The sequence below is a fragment of the Triticum aestivum genome, chromosome 1D, assembly GCF_018294505.1.
Source record: "Triticum aestivum cultivar Chinese Spring chromosome 1D, IWGSC CS RefSeq v2.1, whole genome shotgun sequence".
Taxonomy (NCBI): Eukaryota; Viridiplantae; Streptophyta; class Magnoliopsida; order Poales; family Poaceae; genus Triticum; species Triticum aestivum.
This window is the reverse complement of record NC_057796.1, coordinates 445,726,488-445,747,334: the sequence shown is the minus strand read 5'-3', so window position 1 is coordinate 445,747,334 and position 20,847 is coordinate 445,726,488. Positions and strand designations below refer to the sequence as shown.

The 20,847-nt window shown below is 45.6% G+C and overlaps 1 protein-coding gene and 1 pseudogene across 1 annotated transcript; both read left to right on the top strand.

Moving 5' to 3' along the window:
- The first annotated feature begins 2,951 nt into the window (after positions 1–2,951).
- LOC123160367 (uncharacterized) lies at positions 2,952–4,056 on the top strand (annotated as a pseudogene).
- A 12,937-nt stretch (positions 4,057–16,993) lies between these two features.
- LOC123174111 (uncharacterized) lies at positions 16,994–18,941 on the top strand. Its single transcript, XM_044589988.1, has one exon. It carries the CDS (start codon positions 17,090–17,092, stop codon positions 18,443–18,445), a length of 1,356 nt encoding a protein of 451 aa, XP_044445923.1. The 5' UTR covers positions 16,994–17,089; the 3' UTR covers positions 18,446–18,941.
- The last annotated feature ends 1,906 nt before the right edge of the window (positions 18,942–20,847 follow it).

Sequence of the window (20,847 nt, the reverse complement as noted above, 5' to 3'; positions counted from 1 at the left end):
TAGAACGCACGGACGCGCCGAGTAAGCATTTTATTAAAATCCAAAATTCTTTTCTGGAATTTATGTATCCGATTATCATATTCGATACCTGGATTATGGATCTGATTTTGAGTGGTGTGATCAGTATGTGCCGATAAATTAAGCGAAAATAACCGCAGACAAATAAAATAGAGGAGGTGAGAGTTTGAATATATAATAGGGAATGAGTTAATATTAGAGTGAAGATGACCTCCGTTATGATCCTGTTTGTCATTCACTTGAACCTTGCTCTCTGTTTTTGCCCGTTGATGAGCCCCTTGCCAACTGAGCAAAGTATAACAACAGTTCTCTCGAGACAATTCTTATTCAGGAAAGGTTTCAATTAGAGAATATAATTTAGAATATTTTTAGATGAAGATCCTCAATATCAATCAGTATATCTTGTTAAGCACTCCTCTAGGATCAATCAGCCTAAATTGTTGTTGAACCTAAGGGATCTTATAAATATCTTTTTTAACTATAAACACGCTTGCTTTATTAATCAATAATGTTCATGAGTAAATCTGAAGGGTTTAGAAGCCATACATGGCGCTCGATATCTAGACCAAAAGCATGCTTAGTAAGGCTGTGTACCTCCAGATTGGACTCTCTTCCTTCCAAGATGAAGAATTCGAAGATGAAGAAATCTGAAGGGGTATCACGCACGTCATGCATGCTGGGTAGTCTTCTCAAGAAAAAAACGTTGTACTAGAAGTCCGGGATTAGCTCATGGAAAATAATACGGCAAAGACCAAATCTCTGGAAAAAGTCTATATAATTCCAAGAGTAAAATGCACCCGCGGTCATTGAACTTGTGTAAAAAGCTCGTTTTGGTCACTGTACTTAAGAATACGGTCAATACAGTCACTATATACGACTTGAGGTGATTATACGGTCACTGGGTCACCGTATAGCTTGGTATTTTACTCTGTTGACTGGTCAAACATCACAGCACCCTTTCTCTATCTATGTGGGCCCCAACTGTCATTGAAAAACGCCATGCGTGGCAGGAGAACCAGCGATCATCTGCTGAAGCCCACGTACGCTAACAACTGTGCCCACACAACTTCGTTTTAATTTGTCGATAAAAGAACACAACTTCTTGTTAAACATATATACTCAGAGAACACGCATACTACACACTTAAACGCATATTTAATTAACACACACACAACACACTTAAACGCATGCACGCAACACTTTCGCAAGTCGTTGGGCTACTTAGACAACACGAGGTCGAGGCGCGACGTTGTATTGTCTCAGTTCTTCGTCGGTGTCGCCATCCTTCTGGGGTGGTGCACGTCCTCGGCGCCGTCACCATCATGGGTTTCGTTTACGTGTCGCCGGTGGCATGGCGAAGCTGCGGGGCAAGGTCTAGATGTGTGAACCTTCGCCGTGCTCATCATGGTGTCCATGTTGTCGAGCTAAGGCCTGTGCAGCTGCACGTGCATGCCGGTGAAAGGGAACATGGTCATGTTTAAGCGAGCACACCGGTCTCAGCTGCTTGTGCCGAGATGGTCGAGAATGTAAGACGAGATAGCACAAGAGAGACTGCAACTGCAACTATTTTCAACTGTATTCATGCACCATGCTCAAGTACTATATTCACCATCGTCGCACGAGAGAATGTACGGGGATGATGAGCACGTAGAGTGTGGCCACTACGCTAACAACCTCCGTATCTAACTCATCTAGATAAGATCATGCAATCATGTACGTGAGACTAGATCTAGTGGTTACAGTTTCTCTAAAAAAAGGTTTAGTGGTTACAGGGAGAGAGCTACGTGAATGAATCTTACGCTGGTGTAGCTGGTCTTCTAGGGGTATACCAACAGAGAACACGCTATTCCTCGCTGTTGGCTGCGTGCATAGCCTGCGCGTGGAGCTCAAGAAGTGAAGAAGATGATGACAGGGGGCAGGGAGCTAAGAGGATACTAGTACCTGCTTCCAGCGTGGAGCTGCTGTTGGCTCAGTCCGTATTGCCCAGTACTTTTCGACGACACATGACGAACGGCGACGAACGACACTGACAATCGCGGTGAAGTTCTTTTTTACACCGAGAGACACCATAGTATGCAAAGCTAGCTTGTACTAGCTAGTCTGCTCCCGATCGATCGTTTCACAAGCAATACCAAAAACACACACGTGGCGAGCCGCCGGAAAACAAACACACGCACGCAATATTTGGATAGCCACATGAACGTGTCGTTCCTGTTTATCTTTATCTGCTTCACGTCTCGATGCAAGTTTTTAGAAGGGGATATACTACAAGCTAAGCCAACTTGTACGTCTCCTACACGATGATGATTTAGAAACCTATACGGACACGGCAACTACTCGTGTACTGAACCGGACAAGATGTCCACATCGTGTTTAACTCTGACGGCTGCGCAATGCATGCGCCTATGCTGGCCGGGCTCGTCGGGATGCAGGTGGCGATGGCGTGCGGCATGGAGTGGAGCGGCACGCCCTGGGAATGCGTCCGCGTGGGAGAAGATGGCGAACGTCCTATATACGTACAGTAGGTAGTATGCAGAGGGAGCTACGACACTAACAAAACTAATCGCTCAAATTGTGCGCACAAAGATCCTGCGGTTAACTGGCTAGCAGGCATAGTGATTTATTTCTTTTTTTTTTTGCTGAAAGGTGGGACCCATGCAAAAGGGTTCCATGGTGTTTGACCGGTCATAGTGAAATACGGAGCAATACGGTGAGGCAGTGACTAGAATCATTTCAAGTCATATATGATGACCGTATTGATCGTATTCTTAAGTACATTGACCAAAATGAGTTTGTGGTACAAGTTCAGTGACCACGAATGCATTTCCCTCTAATTCCAATCAAGACCCCATCAGCGGTTGGAACGAAACGCACGATCGCACGTCTATCGCTCGCAAGGTACACCGCGCGCCGGCCCTAGTGGAGAAGGATCTATGGAGACGCTGCCGGACGACGTGGTGGTGGAGATCCTGGTGCGCGTGACGGATGTGGCAGCCCTCTTCCGCTGCGCCGCGACGTGCAAGCGATGCCGCCGCCTCATTGCCGAGCCATCTTTTTCCTCCACCGCCGCTGGTCGGAGGGCGTGAGCCACCTGTCCTCCCTGCTCAGCTTCTTCGCCGTGCAACAGTCCCGTGAAGAATCAACAGAAGGGAGATCTACGGCTGCGCCCATGCCGCCCTTCACCCCGGTGCCATGGTGCTCCCTCGGAGAACGCTACAGCTTCCTCACCTGCCCTTGGCCTCCTGACAGCCAGGCAGCGGTGCTCACCTCGCGCCGTGACCTTCTTGTTGTGCGCTTCGTCCACTAAACGAACCCACCAATGGGTACGAGAAGACCATGATCCTGGCATTGTACGATCCAATCGCCGGCAAAGGCCGTGACCTGCCTGAGTTGAAGAGCGACAGACCTTTCCAAATAGAAGGATGCGCCCTTCTAACCCGTGCGGATTGTTGCCCGGACGAAACGCGAGGGGCGGCGGCGTCGTCCTTCTTCAAAGTGCTAATCATCGGCGGCGACCGAGATGAGCCACGGCACAGTCTCCATGTGTTCACTTCCACGGAGCCGAGCTCGAGCTGGACCACGCCCAGGGAGTGCTATGACTCTATAGAGGACGACGACACGCATGTCGTGTCTCGGCAGACCACCGCTGTCGTGTGCCACGGCGGCATTGCACATTGGCTCTTCAAGAATACGTCGAACTTGTACGGTGTGTGTGCCAGGACCGCAGAGATGTCCTTGACAAGGCTCCCAGTCACACTGGACCAAACTCAGCCACTGCTTGGAGTCACCAATGATGGGACGATATGCTTGCTTCGCTTGGACAAGAAATGCACCATGCTGGAGATCTGGACACGCCCGAGTGACCACATGACTGGAGACTGCAGCAACACAAGGCGCTGGCATCGCACCAAGATGATCGAGTTACAACGACCCGAGCATGGCAAGATCGACCAGGCGCAATGCGTGTGTGTGGGACTGTGGGTCAGACGAGCGGCATACTGCTCGTCAAGGACAATCATGAAGACGTGTACATTGTAGATCTCCAAACAGGGGCAATGGAGGCTGTCACCAACTGGTTTCGCGGCATTGTCGTGATGGCTGTCCCTTTTGAGATGGATTGGCCAGAATTCTTCACGCGCCACTTGGCAAACACTAGGATCGAACGAGCTAAACTGGGAGGAGTTCTATCAAAAATTGCTGACCCTTTTTGGGATCAATAGTTGTGTCACTTGTCTTTGAGTCAATTTCCATGAGTTGCAAGATCTACATGAACCTAAGTTCTGCCTGCGTGCAAGATCTCATGAACTTGCAAGTTAATTAAGTACCTACACATTGGATACGGCATTGATCATGGTGTAGCGTCAAGGCATGGAACAAATGTTGCAAGGCTTGACTGCTGCTACATGCAGACTACTTTGTGCTTGTGTGGTGCAGAGTGCTGCCTGTGCGTTTTATTGTCAGTTTTAACTTTCATCCTCTCCTGTTCAGACTTGGTGTGCTAGCTGAACCTTTGATATTCTGTTGATCAAATAGTAATGAGTGCTCAATTGTGGTTTGCATTATGGGAAGCTCCATTATCTAAGAAGGAAAAATTGCAGCAAATTTTGATCATAGTTGACATTTCATTTGCACATGTAGCACTACTGTTCTTTACATTCTTCGCTATAAGCAGAGATCAAGATAAAATTGTGCTATTTGACTAGAACGCACGGACGCGCCAAGTAAGCACTTTATTAAAATCCAAAATGCTTTTCTGGAATGTATGTATGTGCGACTATCATATTTGATACCTGAATTATGGATCCGACTGTGAGTGGTGGGATCAGTATGTGCCGGTAAATTAAGCGAAAATAACCGCAGACAAATAAAATAGAGGAGGTGAGAGTTTGAATGTATAACGGGGAATGAGTTAATATTAGAGTGAAGATGAACTCTGTTATGATCCTGTTTGTCATTCACTTGAACCTTGTTCTCTCTTTTTGCCCGTTGATGAGCCCCTTGCCAACTGAGCAAAGTATAACAAAAGTTCTATCGAATCAATTCTTTTTCAGGAAAGGCATCAATTGGAGAATATAATTTAGAATATTTTGAGATGAAGATCCTCAAGATCTATCAGTATATCTTGTTAAGCACTCCTCTAGGATCAATCAGCCTAAATTATTGTTGAACCCAAGGGATCTTATAAATATCTTTTTAACTAAACACGCTTGCTTTATTAATCAATAATGTTCATGGGGATCAATAAAGCAGGCTTAGTGAGGCTGTTTACCTCGAGATTGGACTTTCTTCCTTCGAAGATGAAGGAACCTTGATTGAAATTCTTTGATGTCTATTCGCAAAAAAAAAAAAGAATCTTTGACGTCTCTACGATCTCCTTGATGATGCTTGCATAGACACCCCCTGTATGATGTCTAATATCATGTACCACCCCTTGGCAGTCCGAGGTAACAATAGCATCCGATATATTTTTTAACCCGCAACAGTATGCGATATTGATAGGTCTGTTGCCAACGCAAGTGCCTCGCGGCAAGCCAAAGCCTCCAGGGTCGCCGGATCTGATATTCCCCTACACTTTATCGCTGAGGAACCCAGATAGGTGCCATTTCAATCTATGTAGACCGCGTTGAATGAGCCTTCGTATTGATTTCGAGAGACAACTCCATCCACCCCTATCTCTGCCATTCCGGTAGGTGGTGGAATCCACCTCGGCTGAGCATGTGCCCGTGGTGCAGTGGCTACCCTCGCTAGTTTCCTTTGCTTACACTGATCCAGCTCCCTCAGGTACTTCTTGATGAAAATGTGAGTAGCTAGAGCTTTGGAAGACATGTTCATGCAGTGTTTGCCTTAGCTAAGGGTTCTTATAAATATCATGGGAGAATTAATTTGCACGCTGTGATTCATATATGCTTGACATGGCATAACTCTATGGAAACACAAGATATATTCAGTGTCCGAGGGCGGAACAAAGTGTAGAACGGGCCAATAGCTTACTTAGTCGGCCATCTGCTGTTTTTCTTTTTGAAGTTCAACCATCTCCTATTTATTCACAAAATGCAGGAATCTCTACCGAAACAATGTGCAAAATACAATCAGGTGTGGATCGTGTAACAAAAACCTTACAAAAATCACTAGATACCCCTTCCACTAGTAGAAAAAAGGGCTTTTCGTTCGGGCCTGGCCAGCCCATTAGTCCCGGTTCTCCCACGAACCGGGACCAATGGCGGCATTTGTCCCGATTCGTGAACCCGGGGGCCGGCTGGGGCCTCGTGGGCATTGATCCCGGTTCGTCTGGGCCCATTTGTCCCGGTTCTTGGCACGAACCGCGACCAATGGGCCTCGCTCCTGGCCCACAACCATTGGTCCCGGTTCGTGGCAGGAACCGAGACAGAAGGATGGCCTTTAGTCCCGGTTCCAGCCACGAACCGGGACAAATGAGTTGCCTATATATACCCCATCGCCGGCGAGCAGAGCACTCCACAGTGCTCTGTTTTTGGCTGGCCGGCGAGGAAGGGCATTTGGGTGCTCTAGCTCACCTCTTATGCATGTGAGGTGTTCGATGAAATGCCCGAGCCACACTAGTTAAGCTTTCTCCTCTCGAAGCTCGACCTCCGAGCTCCTTTTTTCCGAGATTTGTCTAGGTTTAGCGGTCCGTCACGCCCCGTCCTCGTCTTCACCGCCGTCGATCGTCCGCGCCGATCTCGTCGCCGGCACCACCATGGTGAGCCTCTTGTTCTTATCTTCTTTCTGAAAGAAAAAAAAATCTTACTTTAGATAGATACTTGTCTAATTTTTCTTACTTTTGACACACATAATTATATATAATGCACGCAGATGAACCGGCAATGGATGTACGGTGACAGACACACCTCTGAGTACATTAAGGGCGTGCATAATTTTCTCGAAGTGGCTGAGGCAAATAAGCAGAATGGTTTTATGTGTTGTCCATGCCCTAATTGTGGGAATACGAGGTCTTACTCTGACAAGAAAATCCTTCACACCCACCTGCTTTATAAGGGTTTCATGCCACACTATAATGTTTGGACAAAGCACGGAGAAATAGGGGTTATGATGGAAGACAGCGAAGAAGAAGAGGACGATGACAACTATGTGCCCCCTGAATACGGTGATGCTGCAACGGGGGAAGCTGAAGATCAAGAGGAAGCTAAAGATCCAGAGGAACCAGACGATGTGCCCGATGATGATCTCCGCCGGGTCATTGTTGATGCAAGGGAAAAGTGCGAAAGTGAAAAGGAGAAGCTGAAGTTCGATCGCATGTTAGAGGATCAAAAAAAAGGGTTGTACCCCAATTGCGAAGATGGCAACACAAAGCTCGGTACCGTACTGGAATTGCTGCAGTGGAAGGCAGAGAATGCTGTGTCTGACAAAGGATTTGAGAAGCTACTGAAAATATTGAAGAAGAAGCTTCCAAAGGATAACGAATTGCCCGATAGTACGTACGCAGCAAAGAAGGTCGTATGCCCTCTAGGATTGGAGGTGGAGAAGATACATGCATGCCCTAATGACTGCATCCTCTACCGCGGTGCGTACAAGGATTTGAACGCATGCCCGGTATGCGGTGCATTGCGGTATAAGATCAGACGAGATGACCCTGGTGATGTTGAGGGCGAGCCCCGCAGGAAGAGGGTTCCTGCGAAGGTGATGTGGTATGCTCCTATAATACCACGGTTGAAACGACTATTCAGAAACAAAGAGCATGCCAAGTTGATGCGATGGCACAGTGAGGACCGTAAGAAAGACGGGAAGTTGAGAGCACCCGCTGACGGGTCGCAGTGGAGAAAAATCGAGAGAAAGTTCTGGGCTGAGTTTGCAAGTGACCCAAGGAACGTATGGTTTGCTTTAAGCGCGGATGGCATTAATCCTTTCGGGGAGCAGAGCAGCAATCACAGCACCTGGCCCGTCACTCTATGTATGTATAACCTTCCTCCTTGGATGTGCATGAAGCGGAAGTTCATTATGATGCCAATTCTCATCCAAGGCCCTAAGCAACCCGGCAATGACATTGATGTGTACCTAAGGCCATTAGTTGAAGAACTCTTACAGCTGTGGAATGGAACAGGTGTACGTGCGTGGGATGAGCACATGGGGGAAGAATTTGACCTAAAGGCGTTGTTGTTCGTGACCATCAATGATTGGCCCGCTCTCTGTAACCTTTCAGGACAGACAAACAAGGGATACCACGCATGCATGCACTGTTTAGCTGACACCGAAAGTATACCTGGACAGATGCAGGAAGAATGTGTACTTGGACCATCGTCGATTTCTCCCGACCAACCATCAATGTCGAAAGAAAGGCAAGCATTTCAAAGGCGAGGCAGATCACCGGAAGAAGCCTGCCATGCGTATCGGTGATCACATACTTGCTATGGTCTCTAATTTACACGTAATATTTGGAAAGGGTCCGGGCGGACTAGCTGTTCCGAATGACGCTGAGGGACGCGCACCCATGTGGAAGAAGAAATCTATATTTTGGGACCTACCCTACTGGAAAGAGCTAGAGGTACGCTCTTCAATCGACGTGATGCACGTGACGAAGAACCTTTGCGTGAACCTGTTAGGCTTCTTGGGCGTGTATGGGAAGACAAAGGATACACCTGAGGCAAGGGAGGACCTGCAACATTTGCACAAAAAAGACGGCATGCCTCCAAAGCAGTACGAAGGTCCTGCCAGCTACGCTCTTACCAAAGAAGAGGAGGAAATCTTTTTTGAATGCCTGCTCAGTATGAAGGTTCCGACTGGCTTCTCGTCGTATATAAAGGGAATAATAAATATTCCAGAGAAAAAGTTCCAGAACCTAAAGTCTCATGACTGCCACGTGATTATGACGCAACTGCTTCCGGTTGCATTGAGGGGGCTTCTACCGGAAAACGTCCGATTAGCCATTGTGAAGCTATGTGCATTCCTCAATGCAATCTCTCAGAAGGTGATCGACACAGAAATCATACCAAGGCTAAGGAGTGATGTGGCGCAATGTCTTGTCAGTTTCGAGCTGGTGTTCCCACCACCCTTCTTCAATATCATGACGCACGTCCTAGTTCATCTAGTCGACGAGATTGTCATTCTGGGCCCCGTATTTCTACACAATATGTTCCCCTTTGAGAGGTTCATGGGAGTCCTAAAGAAATATGTCCGTAACCGTGCTAGGCCAGAAGGAAGCATCTCCATGGGCCATCAAACAGAGGATGTCATTGGGTTTTGTATTGACTTCATTCCTGGCCTTAAGAAGATAGGTCTTTCTAAATCGCGGTATGATGGGAGACTGACTGGAAAAGGCACGCTAGGAGCAGACTCAATAATATGCAGGGACGGGCATTCTTGGTCTCAAGCACACTACACAGTTCTACAGAACTCTACCTTGGTGACCCCGTATGTCGATGAACACAAGAACAGTCTGCGCTCCAAACACCCGGAGCAGTGTGACGACTGGATTACATGTGAACACATCGGGACTTTCAGCAGTTGGTTGGAAACACGTCTCAGAGGTGACACCACTGTTTGTGATGAGTTGTACTCATTGTCCAGGGGACCATCTTCGACTGTATTGACTTACAAAGGATACGAGATAAATGGGAATACATTTTACACGATCGCCCAAGATCAAAAGAGCACCAACCAAAACAGCGGTGTCCGCTTTGATGCAGCAACCGAGAGGGGAAAGGACACATATTATGGTTACATAATGGACATATGGGAACTTGACTACGGACATGATTTTAAGGTCCCTTTGTTTAAGTGCAAATGGATCAATCTGTCAGGAGGCGGGGTACAGGTAGACCCATAGTACGGAATGACAATAGTGGATCTGAACAATCTTGGGTACACTGACGAACCGTTCGTCCTAGCCAATGATGTGGCACAGGTTATCTATGTGAAGGACATGTCTACCAAACCGAGAAAAAGAAAAGATAAGGAAGCGAATACATCATATGATGAGCCAAAGCGCCACATAGTTCTTTCAGGAAAAAGGGACATAGTGGGAGTGGAGGGCAAGACAGACATGTCTGAAGATTATGAAAAGTTTCATGAAATTCCTCCCTTCAAAGTCAAGGCTGACCCAAGCATCCTGATAAACGATGAAGATTATCCATGGTTACGGCGCAATAAGCAAAGCACACAAGCGAAAAAAGTGAAGACTTTCTCTCCACAACTATTATGATGATACCATGCCAACTCTCAACCTTTTCGTAGTTCATTTGAAATGCCTGTTGTAACAGACGAGTTTCCGTATGAAATCCTGATACTTCAAAACAGATTGTCCGTTTTGTACACGAAGTGCATCCATGTCCGTATGAAATCCTGATACCGGGCATGCTATGTGGGTGAAATGATGATACCATGCCAACCTTCAACCTTTTCAGAGTTCATTTGTAGTGCTTTTCAATTTCATGGTCTTATAGCTCAAAATAATCAGTAAATGCATGGGAAATAACAAATGAAGTCAGAAAGGTTGAAAATTGATGATGTGGCTTTGAATGGTGCATTTTGAACACAAAAAAACTATGGAGTTCAAATAGGTTCAAAAAAATGAAATCCCTTTGTAACAGATGAGCTTTCGTCCGAAACCCTGATACTTCGAAAGAGGTTGTCTGTTTTGTACACGAAGTGCGTCTAGTTTTTGCCGTAACCCTCTCAACTTTCTTGCACATGCTATGTGGGCGAAATGATGATACCATGCCAATTTTCAACCTTTTCGGAGTTCATTTGAAATGCTTTTCAATTTCCGGGTCTTATAGCTCAAAAAAGCAGTAAATGCATGAAAAATAATAAAATGCATAAAACTATAATATTTGTTATGATCAACTAAAAAACAAAAATCAATTAAAATATTCTGTTATGGTGAACTAAAATAAAACTATAATATTCTTCAATAGCAAAAAGAATCAACTAAAAAGCTTTTATAAAACTATAATAGCAAAAGGAATCAACTAAAAAGCTTATATAAACCTCTAGTATTTTTGAAACTAAAATTATATAAAATTTATGCAACTTATATTAACAAAGTATTTTTTGTTCAAAACATTAATAGCATTTATTTTTATAGTAAATTTATTCATAAAACTAGTGATTCACATACATTTAAAAAAATTCAAATTTTAAAACTAATGGCACTAATAGAAAGTTTATAATTTTTGTGACCTAAAAGCAAAAAGAAATCACTAAAAAACTATAAGTATTTAGTTTTAAGTAGAAATAAAAAAGAAAAAGAAAAAAAGGAAAAAATGCCACCTACTGGACATCCACGGCCTGAGTACGACTAGAAACCCTACAATGGGCCAGGATTCAGGCCCGCAGAAGGCCCAATAGGCCCAACAGGCATGGCAAAGTATAGATTAGGCCCGTAAGCCTGCAATAGAGAGGAGTTCGAGTGGGTGGCGACAGCGAAGCTTATAAACCACTCCGAGCCCCTCCCAACTAGCGAGGTGGGACTAACTTCCCACCACACCATGCCAGCACAAGGCCTATGGTCCCGGTTCGTGCCACCAACCGGGACCATAGGTGGGCATTCGTACCGGTTCGTGGCACCAACCGGTACCAATGCCCACCTATGGTCCCGGTTGGTGGCACCAACCGGGACCATAGGCCTCAGTTTCCCGCCCTTTGGGCTGCCGAAAAGAGACCTTTGGTCCCGGTTCGTGGCACCAACCGGGACCATAGGTGGGGATTGGTACCGGTTTGTGCCACGAACCGGTACCATTGGTTTTGCTATATAAGGTAGCACTTGTGAAAATTTCGCCAACTGCTCCCATTCCCCCCGACGCCGCCAGGCCGTTCCTCGTCGTCGTCGTCGTCGCCGCCCCGAGCCCCTGCCCGACGCCGTCGCCGCGCCCCTGACCCACCGTCGACGTCGTCCTCGCCGTCGCCGCCCCCGAGCCGCTCCTCCCCGAGGCATCGCCACACGCGCGCGTAACCCCTCCCCCACGAGCCCGCCGTCCTCGTCACCGTCATTGTCGCCGGCCTCGTCGTCGTCCTCGTCACCGGCCTCATCGTCGTCCTACCTCGAGCCCCCAGTGAGCCCCTTCCCATCCCAATCCGTTAGTGCATTTTTAGCATTTTTTTTGTTCTTTTGTTCATAGTCTTTTTTTCATAGTTTTTTGTTCATAGCATTTTTAGGTTGTATAGTTTTTTTGTTCATAGTTTTTGTTCATAGCATTTTTAGGCTGTATAGTTTTATTTTAGGTTATTAGTTCTACTGTTAGTGCATTTAAAGTTAGTTTATTTTTAGTTGAACTAGTTGATTAATTAATAAAACTACTTTATTTTACTATATATAGAAGTAGTTTATTTTTAGTAAGTACTACTTTATTTTATTTATTGTAAGTGCTTAGTAGTTGAACTAGTTGATTTAATAAAACTACTTTATTTTACTATAGAAGTAGTTTATTTTTAGCAAGGAAATTAATAGAACTAGTTTATTTTTTAGTTAAAGCAATTATTCCCGCATCGACGTCGACGATGCCTATCCCGCATCCTCGTCGTCGACTCGGCGCAGGAGGCCGGCTTGATCAGAGGGGCCATGTCCGGGACTGGGCTCCGCCGGGCTGGTTTTGGGAGGTGCTACCTTCCGGGGGGCGTAGGTTGGTGAGGAGCCAGCCCGTCGTTGACCCGATCCTTGTTTGGTGGCGGTCGTGTGGGCCAGTGACGGTGTCGAGGCTTCCGGACACCGCGGAGGTGGTACGTCACCGTGTCAGCGAGGAGGACGAGCACGTCCGTCGCTACATGGTTGCGTTGGAGGGCAGGTTCTTCAGGATTCTCACTGGAGCGATCCTGTGATGGTTCCTTCTCTTTGGGTGTCCACCGCCCGCGCCGATACCCGTCGGGCGCTACGGTTCTAGTTGTACTGGCGATGCTATATGTATGATAGTATTCGAGGTGTATTAGTGATAATATTCAACGATGTACGGACGCATGAAGATGATGTAGTTTTGCTTATAATTGAATGCATCCTTATTTGAATACTACTTTATTTTGCGATTTGATTTTGCTTATTGAATGCTCAAATTGGAAAACTACTCCTACTTTCAATGCTAAAATTGGAGAGCACTATGCAAGGCGTATGCATATGATTAGTTCATAGCTTATAGGGTTTTTGTTTTCACAGAAACCTAGGAGCCCCCGGCCCCTCCATCATCCCCGCCGTCGTCCCCGTCACCGACCCCGTCCGACCTCGAGGTGAGACCAGCCAAATCCTCTTTTAAAAAGATAATTAAACGATATTTTGGGTTGACTTTAAGTCTGTCGAGTCTCCACCATATATGAGAGGACGAAGAATCCCTACTGTTGTCGTGGGGGTAGCTTCTCCTTCATTCCCGTGTGCTAGACAATTTGGTGTAATGCACTCGGGAACGAAAGGAGGAGTTACCATCACTGACGGTCGCAAATGTCAGAGAGGAATCAGTGAGGGAGAGTTCCACCATATATATATGAGAGGACGAAGAATCCCGACTGTTGTCGTGGGGGTCGCTTCTCCTTCGTTCCCGTGTGCTAGACATTTTGGTGTAATGCACTCGGGGACAAATGGAGGAGCGACCATCATCAACGGTCGAATGTATACACCACGTGAGCTGAGAATTTTCAAGAAAAGACTCGACAAACCTATAGTCAACCCGTGATAAATAATAATGATCTAATTTAGTTTTTGTAGTACATATATTTAATTGTACAAGTTTAATCTTTGAATTATGAACATGGGAAATATTGTCATCGGACGACGAAAGTCTCCCAGGGGAGTGCGGCTGGTGCCACGACGATCGAGGTTTGTGCGACAGGCCTCACCTGGACGATGATCGGCGCTTCAGCATTAAGCTCGAGGAGACTTTCGATGTTGAAACGGTACGCAACGGCGACAAGTGTTTTTTTCGTAATTAAGCATGACTTCAACTATTTCAACGTGTAATTTTCATCTTTTACAATTCGAGTATAGCTTATCACATGTCATGCAAGACGCTATGTCTTGGAGAGGATGGATTTTGAAGACCATGAAAATTTTGAAACGAAGAAAATTCACCTAAGGACCCATCATGATGTGGATTTTGAAGTAAATCTGTATAATGCTGAGAGCGTAACTCATTTTGGTTGCAAAAAATAGGAAGCATTTTGCAAGATGTATGGTTTTGATGAGGGTATGCTTGTCACCATGGATCTTGGTGATCCTGACATCGATCAAGACAATATGGACATTTGGGTCCTTGTTGATACGCCTCCAGTTCTACTGCTATGTGAGTTTCTCAAACATAGTTAATTATTAACTAATTTATATTGTTTATTTCAAAATAGTTGAAAGCTTATTTCCATTGAAAGCTTATTTTGATTGTTCAAACAATGTGCAGAACATGGTAGACAAAACCCACTACACCGATGGCTCCGAGTTAACTTATCAGGAGAAAAATTATCTGGTCGGATTTTGTACTGATCTTGAGAATTACAATATCTACAATCAAACTCCTCAACATTATGGTCAATACGTGCCACTAGTGCACGTGTTGAATTACGATAACTACCATGGAGATACCTTGGTAAGATTTTTTACTATTACGACATCCGTGCATATTTTCCATACTTCTAAAACTAGTGCATCATTGCTAACTATGAAGTTATTACTATGTTTTCAACAGAGAATCCCAGAGGATTGTGTGCCTCATTTGATGTATCAGAATGGCAGCCTTCGTGTTTTGAACATATATCCAGGTCATCCTACGAATCTCAACTGTCCATACCGGATTTCTAAAAGAAGTGGAGACATGCTAATCAGAGAATGGAAAAAACGTATGGACAGTCGTAAGGAGGTTCTTGGAAGCAAAAGGAAGCGCCGCGCAAGAATTGGAGACAGGATGATCTTCATTCTTCATAATGGAGAGTCAGGGTCTATATTGTTTTATGCTATTTTACCTTAAATAGGGTATTTAGGTCCTGCATAATACTGATGATCATGTGCTAAGAACAATTAAGTAGGGTTGGTTCGATGACTATCAGGATGATGACCGTATGACTTGTTATTAATAACAAGTAGAAGTTGTATGATGATGATTAGTAGGACTTGTTATTATGATGATGCAGGATGCGAGCATGAAGAGTTATTATATATATGTGGGTGAAATGAAAACATGGATTGGATTGAAGTGAAGGCAACATGCATGTGGTGCATGTCGAAAGTAGTACAATCCAAACTTGATCAAGTTAGGATTAGTATTACTTTCGACATGCACCACATGTTGTCTCACTTCAATCTAAGTCATGTTTAGGCATAGCAGTAGCAGTAGCACGGAGATAAGAGAGGACACATCTCTCTATTAGCTACCTATATAACAACCTAAATTAACCCCCAAAACCCCTACACCACCTCCTTTCAAAAAAAACAGCCCCTGAAATGCTGACGCGTGGAAGCTTATTGGTCCCGGTTGGTGCTACCAACCGGGACCAAAGGCCCTCCTGCCCGGGCTCGCCGGAGCGGCCACGTGGAGGCCCATCTGTCCCGGTTGGTATAAGAACCGGGACTAAAGGCCTGGGGCATTAATAACGACCCTTTAGTCCCGGTTCCCCAACCGGGACAGATGGGCCTTATGAACCGGGACAGATGGGTCTTTTTCTACTAGGGTTCCCTTGATAGCACATGTTCTTTTATGAGCAAAAGAGGGCTCTCCCCTCCAATTTCATTAACGAAACCATCAATCCAAGAACCAACAACATCCCAACAACGCTACAGCAAGATTCAAAGTACTACCAGGAATCTAAAGAAGTTCTACTTATTACATCGGCAGCAAACAGGAGGGTGCAGCCCACAAAGCAAACATCTAGAGATGCAAAGAGAAATAACGCTGGGAACGAAGCTTGAACATCTAGAGATGCAAAGAGAAATTACATAAGATTCCGGACACAGGGATGGCTTCTTCGTTGGATCATCATGATGATATTGCCATATGCAGAGTAATTTGTGTACATTTGTATGAGTTGTATGCTACAATATGTTTACCGTTAGATTTGTATTTGAAAGAAGATTCTTAGATTATAATTTTTGTTACATATAGTTTATATTTTACTACTTAAAATTATGGTCAAAGTTTGACACTGATACGAGTGAGCCTAATAAACCCGATCGAGCAGAGAAGGTAGTTCAGAGAACATCTAAAATGAAACAAGACTTAGATCGAGCCTAATAAACCCGATCGAGCAGAGAAGGTCCATCTCTCTATTCACCCTGAGCCATGCGCTCCATTTATACGCTGAAAGTTCACCAACTAATCGATTATTTTCCCTTTGCATGGACTAACCGAATATTTTTTATAATTCATAGAAGTTCATGCAGCTAATTATATGACATACGTGCGAAGGTGCCTTCACATAAATTTGATGAGCTACTGCTTGCCATGGTCTTGCATTTCAATTTCGAAACTATCTAATCCATTGCCGAAATCATCGGATTTCATTGAATTTCTGTGGTTTTGGTCTCTATTAATTTCGGCCAAGAGTTCTAGCAGAATTTCATAGAGATGTGCAAATTTTGAAAAAAATAATTTGATAAGTATTTGAATATGTGTGTACTACTGTAATTGCCGAAATAGTTTAACTGGAAGCTAGGCAATTATTTTAGTGTGTACCGAAGTGACTGAATTTTTGAAATTTTGACATATAATTTTTCCAAATTTTGATAAAATCCGTTGGAAGTGAAAACCACGGTGCCAGTGGATAGGTTTAGGCTGTTAATCCACGCACATCTGAGAAACCAAACTATAAAGGAAACAAATATCTGAATCCAAATAGATTAGTAGAAATTATTTTTAAAATATACCAGTGTATCCTCGCAAAAAAAATATACCAGTGTATCACGCACGTCACGCTGGGTAATCTCTCCGCAAGTCTCTAGAAAATTCACCCGCAAAAAAAAAGTCTCGAGAAAATTGTTGTACGACGATAGCTCATGGAAAAGAATACCGGAAGGACCAAATCTCTGGAAAAGGTTTATACAATTCGAATCAAGACCCAATCAGCGGTTGGAAAGAAACGCACGATCGCTCGCAAGTCCGCCGCGCGCCAGCCCTAGTGGAGGAGGATCGAATCGATGGAGACGCTGCCGGACGACGTGGTGGTGGAGATCCTGGCGCGCGTGACGGATGTGGCAGCCCTCTTCCGCTGCGCCGCGACGTGCAAGCGATGCCGCCTCCTCATTGCCGAGCCGTCTTTCCTCCGCCGCCGCTGGCCGGAGGGCGTGAGCCGCGCGTGCTCCCTACTCGGCTTCTTCGCCATGCAACAGCCCCGTGAAGAACCAACAGAAGGGAGCTCTACGGCTACGCCCATGCCGCCCTTCACCCCGGTGCCATGGTCCCCGCTCGGAGAGCGCCACCGCTCCCTGACCATCACCGCCCCTGGGGGTCGTGGCTGCCAGGTAACGCTGCTCACCTCGCGCCGTGGCCTTCTTGTTATGCGGTTCTTCCCACTCGAGGAACCCAGCGACTGGTACATTAAGACCATGAACCTGACATTGTACGATCCAATCGCCGGCAAAAGCCGTCAGCTGCCTGAGTTGAAGAGCAATAGACCTTTCCGAATACAAGGATGTGCCCTTCTAACCCGTGAGGATTGTTGCCCGGACAAAACACGAGGAGCAGCGTCATCGGTCCCCTCGTCCTTCCTCAAAGTGCTAATCATCGGCGTCGATCAAGATGAGCCAGGCGCCGATCAAGACGAGCCACGGCACAATCTCCACGTGTTCACTTCCACCAAGTCAAGCTCGAGCTGGAACACGCCCAGGAAGTGCTTTCAGCCTTTGGAGGACGGCACGCGTGTGGTGTCCCAGCAGATCAGCGCTGTCGTGTGCCAAGGCACTGCACATTGGCTCTTCAGCAATACGTCTAACTTGTACGCACTCACTGTGTGTGCTAGGACCACAGAGATGTCCTTAACAAGGATCCCAGTCACACCGGATCATCCTCGGCTGCTGCTCGGAGTCACCGATGGCGGGTCGCCATCGTTGCTTCGCTTGGACGGGCAATGCACCATGCTGGAGATCTGGACATGCCGAACTGATAACATGAGTGGAGACAGCAACACTGGCCGCTGGCATTGCACCAAGATGATCGAGTTACGACCACCCGAGTGGAGCAAGATCGACCAGGCACAGTGTGTGTGCGTGGGTGAGACGAGCGGCAAACTGCTCATCAAGGACAATCAAGAAGACATGTACATCGTAGATCTCCAAACAGGGGCAATGGAGGCGGTCACGAGCTGGTTTCGCGGCATTGTTTTGAGGGCCATCCCTTTTGAGATGGATTGGCCAGCCTTCTTCACCCGTCGCTTGGCGAACACTAGGATCAAACGAACTAAACCGGGAGGAGTTCTATCAAAATTTGCTGACCCTTTTTGGGGACAAATAGTAGTGACGCTTATCATTGTGTCAATTGCTATGAGTTGGGCCTAGTAAGATCTACATGAATCTAAGTTCTGTGTGGAAGACTCGAGAAACTTGCAAGTTAATGAAGTAACCTACACATTGGATACGGCATTGAGTATGGTGCAGCGTCAAGGCAAGAAACAGATGTTGCAAGGATTGCCGTTCTTCATCAGATGAAGAGCATAAAACTGCCATGTGCAGATTAATTTTTGCTTGTGCTCCAGAATGTTGCCTCTGTGTTTTATTGTCTTGTTAAGACTTGGTGTGCTAGCTGAACCTTTGATATTCTGTTGAACAAAGTGTAATGAGTGCTGAATAGTTATGATGGTGGCTACGGGAGACGCCGATCTGCACTTTGGTGCAACTTTGGATGGTACAGTTTAGGCTTAGTTATGGCCTGTGGTGTGGCGCTACGTCGCTCTTTTGGTCACCTGTGACCCTCTATTGAACCACTCTAGTTTGTGCTTTGTTCTTTCTTTGCACTTTGAGTCTGTTGTTTGTGAATCTAAGGGCCTCAATTTAAGGCTGGGCAAGTGTCTCTATTCTGAAAAAAATAAGTGCTGAACTGTCGTTTGTATTATGTGAATCTCCATTATCTAAGAAGGAAACTTTACGGCTAACTGTGATCATAATTGACATTCCATTTCCACCTGTAGCACTACCTCCTGGATTGTTCTTTACAATATTCACTAGCAAACATATCATGCGTTGCAACGGGTATAGTTAGCGTGTCTACCAAATCGTCCATCTACGCGACATGCAGCATCCAGACAGTGCCACCCGAAGACAGGGAGGTGTCCATCAAAACGTCCATCAACGTGGCACGCTAACATCCGAACGGTGCCACTTGATGGTAGCAGGAAGGCATACACCAAGGACGCATTAAGAACCATTCGAACCTTTGGCACGCCTTTTGTATGACACTTCTGATTACACCAAACATGAACAAATTAAAGCGCGTCAAAGTCACTAAGTTGACTATTTACTCCCTCTATTTTTACGGAGCTTTTTCCAGCGCAGCTACGATAAAATTGGAGCATTTTGAAAATCAGTTTGGGACACATTTTTTTTCCTAATTGTATGTAATCCATAGAAACCTTCGCGCATTCCTTTTTTATTTAACCCATTTTTCTTCTTCTATTGACCAACAATAGTACTCACAATCGGTTTAATTTTATTGGGTCATTTTTATCTAATTGCATGTAGCCCACCGAAGCTTTCCCATCATTTTTCTTATTTTATCGAATTTTTAATTTTTATTGACCTACCATGCAACCCACAATCAGTTTAATTTTATCGTGTCTTTCTCTTTTTTTATTGGAACCACATCACACTTTATGTCTTCAACGGGTGTTTATTTTATTGGCATGTGAGTCCATCACATGTGAATCCAAACTGAACAGAAAAAAAAACAAGTATCTTGATCCAAATACACACATGCACACCTTACTCCTATGAGTACCTTCGAAAGACTGAGCCAACATATCATGCAATGTCTTCTCCCACTGAATGCGCATCGCCAGAAATTTAGAAATAAATGCGAGCAGCAGGACTTCAACCCTGATGGGCTAGGAATACCACAGTCCCTCTAACCATCCAACCACAAATTGGCTTGCTTATTATTAATATTTTTTTAAAGTAATACCAGTGTATCACGCACGTCACGCTGGGTACTCTCCGCAAGTCTGGAGAAAAGAGTTGTACCACGATAGGTCATGGAAAAGAATCAAACGGGAAGGACCAAATCTCTGGAATCCAATCAAGACCAAATCAGCGGCTGGAAAGAAACGCACGATGGAACGTAGATCGCTCGCAAGTACACCGCGCGCCGGCCCTAGGAGGAGGATCGAATCATATCGATGGAGACGCTGCCGGACGACGTGGTGGTGGAGATCCTGGTGCGCGTGACGGATGTGGCAGCCCTCTTCCGCTGCGCCGCGACGTGCAAGCGATGCCGCCTCCTCGTCACCGAGCCATCTTTTCTCTGCCGCCGCTGGCCGGAGGGCGTGAGCCGCCCGTCCTCCCTGCTCGGCTTCTTCTCCGTGCAATAACCCCGTTGAAAGATCGTGGATGTCGCCTAGAGGGGGGTGAATAGGCGCTTTAAAATAATTACGTTTTAGGCTTGAACAAATGCGGAATAAACCTAGCGGTTAATTTATCAAGCACAAAACCTACAACAATTAGGCTAACCTATGTGCACCAACAACTTATGCTAAGCAAGATAAACAACTAGGTGATAGCAAGAAATATGACAAAAAACAATATGGCTATCACAACGTAAAGTGCATAAGTAAAGGGCTCGGGTAAGAGATAATCGAGGCACGCGGAGACGACGATGTATACCGAAGTTCACACACTTGAGGATGCTAATCTCCGTTTGGAGCGGTGTGGAGGCACAATGCTCCCCAAGAAGCCACTAGGGCCACCGT

Bases quoted from the DNA above. Each gene is read 5' to 3' on its own strand.
- LOC123174111 (XM_044589988.1), top strand. From the start codon at position 17,090: ATGGAGACGCTGCCGGACGACGTGGTGGTGGAGATCCTGGCGCGCGTG.